At 40.6% G+C, this 13,685-nt stretch overlaps 1 protein-coding gene across 1 annotated transcript in view; it reads right to left on the reverse strand.

Moving 5' to 3' along the window:
- Positions 1 to 2,645: 2,645 nt before the first annotated feature.
- lingo1b (leucine rich repeat and Ig domain containing 1b) overlaps positions 2,646 to 13,685 on the reverse strand; it is a 59,514-nt gene continuing 48,474 nt past the window's right edge. Inside the window, exon 2 of the mRNA XM_030130524.1 lies at positions 2,646 to 5,289. Within this exon, the coding sequence (XP_029986384.1) occupies positions 3,430 to 5,289 (1,860 nt within the window). The 3' untranslated portion in view covers positions 2,646 to 3,429. The remainder of the gene's footprint in view (positions 5,290 to 13,685) is intronic.

The raw sequence follows: 13,685 nt of genomic DNA on the forward strand, positions 1-13,685 counted from the left end.
TAAAGTGGGGCATTCATTTATCAAATGTGGAATATTGAATAAATGGAGCAGACAACTTTTTAAAAAATGACACTGGCAGTAATTTACTATATGTCCTCAGCAAAGTGGCGTGGCTGTAGTTCCTGCAGACTTCTGCTGCCAATAAGTTGCTTATTATTGATGAAGACTAAACACACTTCATTTATCCATATCAGGGTTTTAAAGGCTTTTCTGCACTGGTGGATTTCAGCATTGATTTGAAAGTTTCAGTCATTACTTGGCTCAGCAAGATGGACTCCTTACTGTCTGTCTCTTTATAAGTCAGTGTAACTATAATTTAATAAAGTTGTGCACAGCAAGTTTCTCTTGCTTGAAATTGGGTTCTAGATAAACACTGTACAATCCAGTCGCCAGTGAAACTCTGTCCTGCTTCTAGTGCAACAGCAATGGACTGTAGTGTAGGAACTTTTGTCCATAATTATTTACTTTAAGTCAGTGTTTTTCAACCTTGGGGTCGGGACCCCACGTGGGATCACCTGAAATTCAAATTGGGTCGCCTGAAATTTCTAGTCATTGATAAAAAAAATTAAGAAAAACTTACAAATAAAAAATATGTTGAGTTGAAAGAGACAATCCCAATCTATAAAAGACACTTTGTGCAGTAATCTACACCCGGTTTTTCTGCCTCTGTCCACAATAATATACATTATATAGACTAAATGTCCTCTAAATTCAACATTTATTTGCAACATAGTATAGCAAACTATTACATGATCAAAAACAAATTAATTTGTAGCAAAAAAATGTCTCCATTCTGGGGTCACCAGAAATTTGGGATGTTAAAATGGGGTCACGAGCCAAAAAAGGTTGGAACCACTGCTTTAAGCCTTTGTTAGTGCCACAGAAACAGTGAAGAAAAGACACAACATCTTATGCAATCCATACATCCAACCCAGCACCAGCAGCCTTATGGATTTCTCTCCTCCATGAGAAAATATGACATTTGTTTTGCATAAAGTTTACATCTCCAGAGAGGTCCTTTTCATTATTTGACACCATGTCTATTACTATTTGTATGTGTGGCTCTTTTTATTCGTCCAGATGCACCAAGGCCAAACCAGTCTCCCAGAGCTCGTGAAATAGTTTTAGAATCCAAGGATCAAACGTATCAAAAGCTTCACAGGTGATAAATCATGTGACTCCTATAAAGAACTATGGCATGGTTCCTTCAGTAAACCGGTCCTGGTTATTAGTATTACACTTGTCTTTTTACTCTACTTTCTTTTATGTCACAACAAACTTTTTAAAATCGTGGTCAGTTTCAGACAAACACACTGTAAAAAATACTTAAAGGAATAATCCCTCATAGATACGTCACATGTAAAGTAGAGACACTAAATATTCTGCTCTGTATTTTATCAAAAATGTTAAGTGTGGTATTCTTGAAAACTTGAGCGCAGCTTGAAAATGACATTTGATGTTGTTTCCAGGAGGGCTCAAGTTTCAACATTACACCTCCAAAAATGAGCAGAACGCTGAATGTGTTCCTGCACACCAACAGAGCTATTCTGAAGAAAAAGACAAAACAAACAAACGTGTGTTTAATAGAATAATTATAGATCTGTCAAGGAGCAACCAGAGTATTCTTGGATGTTCTTGAGCACCAGTAGATGTTAGCATTTATCTTCAAGGACAGGTGACGCTGATAATGTCATTTTGATTTATGACACTGAGAGAAGTGTGTTTGTAGATTGGATTGACATGACCTGAATACACAGTGTATCACACTGTTTAACATTTTATTACAGCAGTTATTGGAAGGCTATAATAGTACTAGTAGATGGGAATGCAGACTGGGTTTTAGGACCACATTACAGGGAAAGACTGCCTATAAAAGACCATGATATGCTTTCAGAGGCTTTCTTTTACTGTGCATCACCATATGCCTACTAAGTCAAGAATTATGCTCTAAAATATTATGTATCTGCTGCAAAGGAGATTGTCTTGTGTCACGTAATTTTCAATTAAAGAAGCATTAAATAAGAGCACCGTAATATAAAATGTTGTTTATTTTAATACAATTTCCATCTGCCCGTCCCTTTTAAACAAGTTTGAGAGTTAATGAACACATTATCTTCAGAGCAGGCCTTCACGGTGAAATTAATTAGACAACAAAAAATCCTTATGAGGCATAAAGCTCTATTTTACACATAAATATTGGGTATTGCTCAGCTGAATGCTGGAAAATGAGTTACTTAAGGCAACAAATTACTAAAGCCACTATGTTTGAGAGACATTACTGATGCTATAACCTCAGAATTTGGACATAGTGCTCGTGGAGCTGCCAAATGGGTAATCAAATTCAACTCATGTACATGAAGATAAACTGTGAATTTAGTGATTTTAGGGGCTATGCTTATAAGCTGACAAGCCGTAACTCTTTTTCCACATAGTTTAGTCACATTTAAGTGGGTCTAATCTGCTCTTTCGATGATAATATGTTCAAAACCCATAGCCATTAAAAGCATTACTATTATGCCATAGTGTAATGTACACAGAAAGAACAAAATACAGAAAAATATTTATAGCTCAACGTGTCAATATATTTAATGAACAAACTGCTTTCAGAAAGAACATACTGCAGGACTGGACTGTTTTTCTCACTCGGTGTGTTTGAATGCACAGTTTAACTGTAACCAGATTCATTATGTACCCCAATTATTGCAACTGCAATGCACTGTAAAACTGATTTTTTTTACACTAAAAATATCTTTTCTGTGTAAGTCAAAATGTTTTTGTTGAAAGATTTACAACATGAAAATAATAAATGATCCTGATATTTATGTTTTTATGTAACATGTTTGTCAATGCTATCATTTGTCATAATAGGGTTTCTCTCAAAATACAATTTATTCTAAACCACATTTGTTTCTCATCAATCTCAAAAATCTGCCTCTTGTACTCATTGATATGAGGAAAAATAAACTCTACCACTAAATGTGCATTATTGTGCTTTTTAAATCCATTAAGGTAAAAGGCAATGAACAACATTAAGGTCTGAATTAGCGTTTTTTGAAAGATAACATCAGGTAACAAAATATCATGTAAACGTATTTAAACTGGGGCAATCGGTCTACAATCCTGTAGTTTAAGTATTTCATGTATTCATGTGTGCACATTAATGTTCTGACTGGATATTCCCAATATAATTTTACAGAAATGAGAATATTTGAAATCCATCACTTGATGTTAAAGAGTCAGTCCCTGAAGTAAAAAAAAAAAAAAAAAAAAAAAGAAGAAAAAGAAGAAAAGAAAAGTTTTGGGGTATAGTGTCAAGATGCTTTTGCTGCTGTGCAATTAATATCTCTCATAAAATGAGTACGTATTTGAAGCGAGGATAGTATGCATCCTGACTGCAGTTCATAAGCTTAAATGAACTTCCTTTAAACTTCACATGATTTTCATGTTGAATTGTACTGGTGCCTCGGTGGGGCTGGCTTCCTCCGTTTCCTCTTTACGTGGTACGTATTCGACCTCTATACTGGACTTTGCATTGTCTTTCCCTCTACTCCACAGGAACAGAATTACAAGACAGAAGAGGACAACACCGAGGAAAGAGATAAATCCCATGGTGGTTGCAATGATAAGTGTTTTTACGTCAAATGGAAATGGAACTGTGGCCCGGGTCACATTAGCAACTTCGTCGCTGGGTTGGTTGGAAATGAAGGCAAATGTTTTGTTTGGCTGATGAGGCCAATTGGGAGAGTAGCTATGCACAAACAGGTGAGCAGCTTTGGTGTCATTACCTGCTGCGTTACTCGCAATGCACAAGTAGGTCCCGTTGTCTTGGATTTGGGCGTAACGCACCTCCAACGTGCCATCAGTGGACACCGAAAGTCGTGAGCCCATAGTTTTGGTGGTAATATATTCCTTCTTAGGGGACAGCCAAATTATGGTGGGGGTTGGATCCCCCTCCGCTTGGCAAGCAAAATGGACTGTAGTTCCTTCATCCACATGGCTTTCTTGAACTTTATAATCCACAATCTTCGACTTGCGGCAGATGAAGTAGTGAGAAGGGAGAACGTCAGGGAAGTCCTTGAACTCCTTTCCGCGCACAATCTCGGGTGAAACACACATGGGCTGCTGTCGGTTAAAGTTGAGCCTCCACCTTCGGCGAAAGACCCAGAGTAGGCGGCAGTCGCAGGCCAGAGGGTTGTCGTACAAAGCCAGCGTCTCCAGGTTTCCCACTGAGTGAAAGACAGACTCCTCCAGGGTGCTCAGACTATTGCTGGATACGTTAAGAACGCGGAGATGATTGAGGCCTCGGAAAGAGTAGGGCTCAATAGATGCTAATTTTCCGCCAGCCAACTGAAAAGCTTGGAGCTTCTGCAGATTGTACAGTTGGTTCCCTTCCACAGTGCGAATGGGATTGAAAGACAGATTCAGAAACCGAAGATGCCGTAGATGACTGATGGCTTCATAGGGGATGGCGGTAAGATTACAGTTTGTGACAGACAGTGATGTGAGGTTCAGTCCAAATAAGCATTTTGGGGTCATCAGATCCAGGGCAGGCATATGAGAAATCTCCAGCACTCTGAGCCGATACAGTCTCTTGAAGGAGTAATCCCGTATGACAGTGACGTTGAGATAGCGCAATCGAAGTGACAACAGGTTGTGCAGATGGCTTAGGGCATCAGTGGGGACTGAGGCCAGATTGCATCCCTCAATATTGAGGCTTTCAAGGTTGCTGAGACCGTGAAATGATCGGGGTGAAATGAATACTAAGTCATTGTCACCAACTTCAAGAGCCCTCAGGTTGTACAACTCCTGGAACATATAGTCGAGCAGAATGACAATTTTATTCTCACTAATATCCAGCTGGGTGAGGTTTGTCAGGCCTGTGAATACACCCAGCTGAATGAGTTTCAGCTGGTTGTTTCGCAAACCTAGAATCCGCAGGTTCATAAGGTTGCCAAAAGCCCCAGGCTCAATGGACGAAATGGTATTTTCGTTAAGTTGCAGCTCCTCCAGCTGAGGATAGTTAATGAACTCCTCAGTCCCGAGAGTTTTCAGGCGGTTCTTGCTGAGGTCCAGCAGCCGTGTTTCCGTGGGGATGCCTTCAGGAAGAGCTGCCAGTCTCCGTCGATGGCAAACAACCGAACGTTCTTGAGCGTTGCAGTCGCATCGGGAGGGGCAACCGGTGGTGGAGCCGGAGAGGACGGTGCCCAGCATCAGGATCAGGATGGGCTGCCAGCACGCCACCAGGTAGCTGTGCCCCCCCGCCTCCCCAGACACCATCCCGCTGCTCGCCTGCGGAGACACCGAAAAAGAAGAAGAATGACATAAAACCGAGGTGGCTCAGACACACAAGAGGCAGACTGCTAATAACACCGCAACATAGATTTATGAAACTATTGAATTGTCCCCTGTTGTTTCCTGATCAGATTATAGTCAACACCTGCTAAACGGGGATGGAAATCTGCACCAACAAGGCTTCAGGTCAGCGTTTGTAGACAAATACAGAAAAGGAAGAATGGTGAAAACATTTAATTAGAGAATGTGAATGATATGATTAAACTTTATATTAACCATTACGTATTTACCATTGACTACTGTCTTGTTGCCATTTTATCAGTCATTAAGATCTTACACATGCCTTCATCTGAACTCTCCTATACCACTGAAGAATTTTCCTTCAATAACTTCCCATTTACCTACTCACTGACTGTAAGTTGTGGTAGATGAATACAAATGTTGCTCACTATTGGCCTTGTAAGTTGGTACAACACCAATAGTCCTTAGTAACACTTAGCACATATGGTTTATCGCATAATTAAACATAAACATAAAAAAAGTATTCAGTGTATCCTTTAACTTGGAATACATGAACATGTCCCTCATTCTAAAGCAGGGCTCTCAGACTCATGTTCTTTCAGGTTCCACATTCAGCCTGATTTGATCTCAAGTGGGCAGGACCAGTAAAATAATAGAATAATAATTTACAAATAACGACAACTCCAATTTTTTTTCTTTGTTTTAGTGCAAAAAATCCCATTAAATTATGAAAATACTTACTTTTATAACCTATCCAAACAAAAAAGATGTGAATAACCTGAAAAAACTGAAATTTCTTAAGAAAAATAAGTGCAATTTTTAACAATATTCTGCCTCAACTTATCATTTCTACATGTGCATTATAGATCAAATCTACAAAGACACTGTTGTTGGTCCATCGGTCTGGATGACGACCTTGGCTTCAGTTGTTGTGGCTCCTGCAGTGGGTTGTCAGCCCTGTTTATGCCCTGAAGTATCTGCCACAAAGACACTAAACACTGAGGAACAGGCAGAAAGAGTTCAAACTGGGCTGAATTTAATACAGACATTTCAGGTTGGACACATTTGTTCAGGTTAGTCACATTTTATTGTTTCAGGATAGTTTGAAAATGTAAGTATTTTCATAATTTAATGTTATTTTTTGCACTAAAACGAAGACAAACATTTGAAGTTGTCATTATTTTCAGACATAATGTCATATTTCTTTCCCATCAAACCCAGTAGTAAATCTGCAGTTGTTCTTTTGTGTGGGTTCTTCTGCTGTTATTATTGGACTGTAGATCAGATTAGTCTGGATGTGGAACCCACACTAACATGAGTTCCACAGCCTGGACTGTGGAATTTAGACACTTTGGAAATTCATCCCATGGACCGCATTGGAACTTTTGGCGGGCTGCTTTCGGACCCCGGGCCTCATGTTTGAGACCCCTGTTCTAAAGTGAAGGCTTGCACAAAACTAAGGCACATGTGGGTACTACTAATAAATTAAATAAGAAGTGATTAAGATTGTGACTAGTTTATTAGGATTCATTTTAGTTCAGGGTCCTTTAAAATCTAACACTTTATCAATGAATTGACTACGTTAAAGTTAAATGAACAAATGACCGGAACTCACACGCAGTAGCAGATGTTAGTGGACATATTATGTATCTGTGCATGTATCTGAACACACATTACCTTTCATTATAGTCAGTATTTGTATACCTTTACATTTCCTCCTAGCTCAGCTTGGGACAAAAAAAACGTCTATACCTCATTGTAGTTTCAAACATTTCCAGTTTCAGTCGAGCATTAGTAGGCTCATACAGCCACACAGCTGTAGAATATGGTGTCATTCACTGCTTTATAATTACTCATATCTGCTGCTTATATACATGCTAATGGACAAACAGCTCGCACTGTGTGTTCCTTTCATACTCGTACCTATTTTGCTGCTGAAAAGGTTTCTGAAAAAAAGCTGTCTACTGATGAATCAAAGGAACTCTGGTGAATCACACTATGATGCTAATATGCAGTTCTTCCCCCTGTTATATTTTACACATTGGCTCTTTCCTTTTCATTTCATAATCTGTTAAAAAGCTACTGTGGCTGTTCCAGAACTGTGTGGATAACATTTTTGTTTTAATCTGCAAAGTTTTACAAAGATGTAAGCCCCTCTCCTACTTTGCATGCAGAAAACTGCTTTATAGTGACTCTCCTCACACTTAATGAAACCATCCACCCGATGAAAAGGGTCTGGTCTTACAATGAAGCGGACCCTGCTGTGCTCATGATTTTGAACTTTGTTAAACCCATTCCTGCCCGTACCGCCGACACGTTGTCCTTGCTCATATGAACCATTTTAATTAGTAGTCAGTCAGAAGTGCTACGGTACATCTTTAAATGCACCCTCAAACGTTTTGCAGACTTAACACATCCCATGCCACTGCTGTGCTGTTGACCTTGCACTGACAGAAAACAGACTGCTGCCAAGCAGTGATAACTGTGGAGAGGGAGATTGTCACTTTTGGACTTTAAACCCCTATTTGATTTTCACTCAGGGCACTTTCACTCGCTAAAACCTTCAAGCTCTACTTCTCACATCAGTCATGTGATTTCACAGCTGCATCTTCAAGACGCATAGAGACGTCTGATGCCAAGTAAGAAATGTTAACGTAGTGTCTGCTTCAGTGGTTTTCAACCTTGGGGTCTGGACCCCATGTGGGATCGCCTGGAATTCAAATGGGGTCACCTGAAATTTCTAGTAATCGATGAAAAAAATTAATAAAAACTTACTAATAAAAAAAATCTATGGTGAGTTGGCAGAGCCAATCCCAATCCATAACAGACAAACTGTGGTTGTGAAACTGCAGCACTGTGCTTCTGTTTGTGTCACATGTTCACTGTGGTCAGTTTCAGATGCTGCAGCTCTTTCATAATTCCTAGTTTCAGTTCTTGTTTGTTCAGTATTAATGGTCCTCCTTGTACAGGGCGTGGGACGGCCATGGCTCAGGTGGTAGAGCGGGTCGTCCAATAACCAAAGTGTTGGCAGTTCAAATCCTGCTCTATCCTAGTCAGTCTGTTGTGTCCTTGGGCAAGACACTTCACCCTCCTTGCCTCCAGCGCCACCCACACTGGCGTATGAATGCGTATGAATGTTTGGTGGTGGTGGGATGTAGGCATGAATTGTCAGCCACGCCTCTGTCAGTCTGCCCCCCCCCCCCCCTCCAGGGCAGCCGTGGATACAGATGTAGTTTACCTCCACCAGAGGGAGAATGTGAGAGCCAATGAATAATGGATCAATAATGTAAAGCACTTTGGGTGTCTTGAAAAGCACTATATAAAATCTAATCCATTATTATTATTATTATTATTATTATTATTATTGTAAATCACAGCTGGACTGACTGGACAGATCCTGAGCCTTTGTGCAGTAATCTACACCTGGATTTACTGCCTCTGTCCACAATAATAGACATTATATAGACTAAATGTCCTCTGAAATTAATGTTTATTTGTAACATAGTATAGCAAACTATTACATGATCAAAAACAAATTAATTTTAGCAAAAAAATGTCTCCGTTCTGGGGTCGCCAGAAATGTGTGATGTTAAAATGGGGTCAGGAGTAAAAACGGTTGGAACCACTGGTCTACTTGGACTCCACCGACAGTATGTTTTCATTTCTTCTACTCTATGTCATCATTTTAAACACATTTAATACAGTTGGAGAAAGAACAGGGTTTTCCCCAGGGTAGAAGTGTGTAGTGGGACCTCGTTTGGCCCTGGTCTTCCATCACTGCTTTTATTGTCGACTATAAAGTTTCAGGTATATTCATTTCATCTAGGCTGATATTGTAATATACTGAGACGTTATTATCCATATGGAAAACAAAACAAGCATCCTCACTGAGGACATAAACACCATGTCCTTCAGTAATGCCATATAAATTCACAGCATATTTCCCTCTTACATCCAGTTGTTATATGACACCATACTAAAGCAAAGACAGCTCTAACACAAACGGCTTCCAAGAACCACATCATATATTTATGAGCTCACAGCCATTCAAATTTAGAGATTTAGTGGCCTTTAAAACTGCACAGATAATGCAGAAACTAAAAAAATAAGGGGCTTCCAGACTTTGCTGGTGTTTGAAATGAGAGTGACTCTATATGAGATAAGAGGAATTGGATGTTTCCAAAAGAAACTTTAGACGAAAAGCAGCACAAAGATCAGTTAAAGCTGTTGGAACATTTACATTTTTTAGCAGGAAAAAACCACCCACACACTGTTTGACTTTTCTTAACTTTAAAAGGAGAGTTTCAGTCTCATTGACATTTGACAGGCATGTAGGCAGCTCAAAACATTTACGACAGAAAATGTCAATGTCATCACAAATATTTATTTATCACAGTATCAACCCTTTGATTTACAAAGGAAAAAGTCAGAAAACCTAAATATCAAATAATCCAATTGCAAATGTTTTAATCAGTTAATATAAATGTGTAATATACCAAAACAATTCAAGAAATTAAAAAATAAGGTGATTAATAAATATGAAACTGAGGCAAGAACACTTTTGTACAAATTGTTTAGGAGTAAACAGAAGGTGTATTTATTACTCATAAATACTTCATCCTCTGTTTGTAGACAGACTGGATCCCATCCCAGCTAATGGACGAGGACATGGACGGGGACACCCTGCACATGTCACCACATGACGACAGGGCTGACGTCCAGAGACAGCGTTCAGTCACATAACAAACTCAGGTACACGTGTTTGGACGTCTACTCACATGTTTGGACGTCTACTCGTGTGTTTGGACGTCTACTCACATGTTTGGACGTCTACTCACGTGTTTGGACGTCTACTCGTGTGTTTGGACGTCTACTCGTGTGTTTGGACGTCTACTCACATGTTTGGACGTCTACTCGTGTGTTTGGACGTCTACTCGTGTGTTTGGACGTCTACTCACATGTTTGGACGTCTACTCACGTGTTTGGACGTCTACTCGTGTGTTTGGACGTCTACTCGTGTTTGGACGTCTACTCACATGTTTGGACGTCTACTCGTGTGTTTGGACGTCTACTCGTGTGTTTGGACGTCTACTCACATGTTTGGACGTCTACTCACGTGTTTGGACGTCTACTCACATGTTTGGATGTCTACTCACATGTTTGGACGTCTACTCGTGTGTCTGGACGTCTACTCACGTGTTTGGACGTCTACTCACGTGTTTGGATGTCTACTCACATGTTTGGACGTCTACTCACATGTTTGGACGTCTACTCACATGTTTGGACGTCTACTCGTGTGTTTGGACGTCTACTCGTGTGTTTGGACGTCTACTCACGTGTTTGGATGTCTACTCACATGTTTGGACGTCTACTCACATGTTTGGACGTCTACTCGTGTGTCTGGACGTCTACTCACGTGTTTGGACGTCTACTCACATGTTTGGATGTCTACTCGTGTGTTTGGACGTCTACTCACATGTTTGGACGTCTACTCGTGTGTTTGGACGTCTACTCACATGTTTGGACGTCTACTCGTGTGTTTGGACGTCTACTCACATGTTTGGACGTCTACTCACATGTTTGGACGTCTACTCGTGTGTTTGGACGTCTACTCGTGTGTTTGGACGTCTACTCACATGTTTGGACGTCTACTCGTGTGTTTGGACGTCTACTCGTGTGTTTGGACGTCTACTCACATGTTTGGACGTCTACTCGTGTGTTTGGCCAGTGTCTCATTTAAAGTGCACATAGACGGACCTGAACCTGGGACTGTCTCGCTGTCAGTCGTCCTAGTATTGGACCGACCCCTGCACTGCCGTCCCACCCACACAGATGTGTTTCCAGGGTATGAATCTGTCCAGAATATTAAATGCTAGGTGTAATATGCATTGGCTGCAGCCTACACATGTTGGTGAGATGAAGCTTAGAATTTGCTGGTTTTATTTTTGGTTCGCTAGTGCTTATGATGATTTATTTGTTTGTGTGTCTGCTTGAGTTATATATGCGGAGAATGAACAAAATAAACTGTTCAGATGTTAGATGGTAACAGTCGGCTTCTCAGAATAATTTTCTCTGACAGTTCACATTTTACAGCTCTGTGACAGCAGCAATTTTTGCCTGTCTCAGAGATTTTCTGCAGTAAACATGTTGGGAGATGATCTGAAGTACTTTTGCAGGTTAAAGTGGACTAACTGAACCCTTTTTTTTTTTAATGCTGACTGCTGACTTAAAAGAATCCTCACTATAGCACTCTTCCTATAAGATATTGGATTTTCCACACCTAGATCTGTTGAATGAAAAGAATGAGCAAACAGCCTGATAAAAAGATAAAAAGAAAATAATGAACAGAATCAACAATCCTGTTATGCTGCGTTTCCACTTGACTCGACTCAGCCTTTTTGCATTTCCGTTACAAACCAGTGTTCAGAACTCAGAGCTCCTCCTTCCCCCTGAACACTGTGCATGTGTGGATCCACTCTTTCTGTTTAAATCCAACAGTTTCCAGGTTGTTCCATACACAGAAACAGTTGAATCTGGTCCCAGTCATGTGTCTGTCCAATTAGATTCAATTCACATCAATATTAGTTGAGTTCTAATTTTAAATGTGTGGGAAATGGGATTTTCAGTGTTCAGTGTAAATGTCCACAGAGTCCACATTCCACAGTGGATGTGGACAATTTAGTTCCAGATACAAGAGACTGTTCTAAGCTACAGGTGGATCCAACTGGAGGAGAATCGGAGTCGTTTAGAATTTTGGATGAATTTTGGAAAATGTCTCAATGATGACAGATGGAAAACTGTAGATGTTGTGACCTTGCTGTGACCTTGAACTTTGTCCTACTGGGACCAAAATGGACTGGGCTGGTCCCAGGGCCTAGGCCTATCTGTGGGGAAGATCTGGGAAAGATGGGTGGAAGAGTTTTACACTGAAGATGAGAACAAACACACAAACAAACAAACACACAAAAGACTTGGAATCTGGTACCTGGTACTAGTTTTTTGGTATCACCTCCACTGAGGTTCCAGGACTGGGGACCAGATACTAAAAGGTGACACTGTGTAAACACTGATTGGTCAGAGTCATCTCTGTGCCCCGCCCTTTTACAGTAAATCTGTCAGTAGGTGAATCCCCATGATGACAATCTGTAAAACTACACCATGGTCAGAGGACGTTCAGTCTTCGGTGGCCGACGTAAAAATTCAGCATGAGCTTGATAAGACAACACGCAACGAACAAGTTTATCAGCGGCTCTGAGTAGACGACATGGAAGTAACGTGCCGCATCGCTATGACGACCACGTACTGTAAAGTGGGTAGTATCCTGGAATGGAAACGATCTGGAATAGGACCTGGTACTGGTTCCATGCAGTGGAAACGCGGCATTAGATGAATATTGTCTCCTTCTAGCAGCAGTAATAGTAACATAGTCGTTTTCTATCTAAAACAACAACAAAAACCCAGCAGGAACATCTGGGTAAATTCCCCTGTGGGTTCCCCTGACCACGGAGCTGATGAACATCTGGAGTTGGTCTCTGAGCGTCGTCAACGGCCGCCCACTGCTCCTAATGTACGCCGATGCTACTGCAGGGCACTGTGTGTGTTAGGACTGATAAAATGCACTGACTGGATTTCCCTGTGGGGTTTGTAAAGCAGTTAACCTTTGACCTGAACCTTTCAGTAGTTAATATTACCCTAAGTAGCATGAATGTGGAAAGCTGTTTGGGTCGGCGCTGGAACTTACGCTGCCTTCACCTGCTGTCAAGAAGACGATCCTTTCCACTTGTGAATTTGAAATTACAAGTGTGTTGTGTTCAAGTGCTTTTGTTGTCAAAATGAAAAATGGCTGACACACAGTCTGTTGTGAGCTGCTGCTTGGGTAAAAGAGGTTTGGACGTGTAAATTAATCTGCTACAGCTTTTTTTTTTTAGTTGTTTTTTTCTTTAGCAAATAGTGTATGCTCTAAATGTACAAAATCATCAGCTAACAGCTGGAGAACATTTATCAAAGCATTGTTTATCGTTTGCCTTGAATCCCTCGTTGCTCTCCACCGTGTTGGAAAGTTGAAAGGTTGTTTTCATCTCGGCACTTCGTGTATCGAAAAGTTTTCCCAGTTCTCCAGTGGAAAACACGTGAGGGGGCGTTCATGTGCCATTTCTGAATTTGTTACTAGTGTTTACCATAATTCTCACAGCATGTGAAGGCAGGATGGTGGATTTTCAGGCATGTAGACAACTGATACGGTCCAGCTGAAGATGGTCAGCCAACGTCCAGCTCCCAGGACAAAATGGACTCTTATACAGTACACCTTTAAAGGTAGGGTAGGAGATCCTGGAAAAAAGGGTTTAAGACAGCTACATTCTGAAAATACACAA

The sequence above is a fragment of the Sphaeramia orbicularis genome, chromosome 3 (assembly GCF_902148855.1).
Source record: "Sphaeramia orbicularis chromosome 3, fSphaOr1.1, whole genome shotgun sequence".
In the NCBI taxonomy this organism is placed as follows: domain Eukaryota; kingdom Metazoa; phylum Chordata; class Actinopteri; order Kurtiformes; family Apogonidae; genus Sphaeramia; species Sphaeramia orbicularis.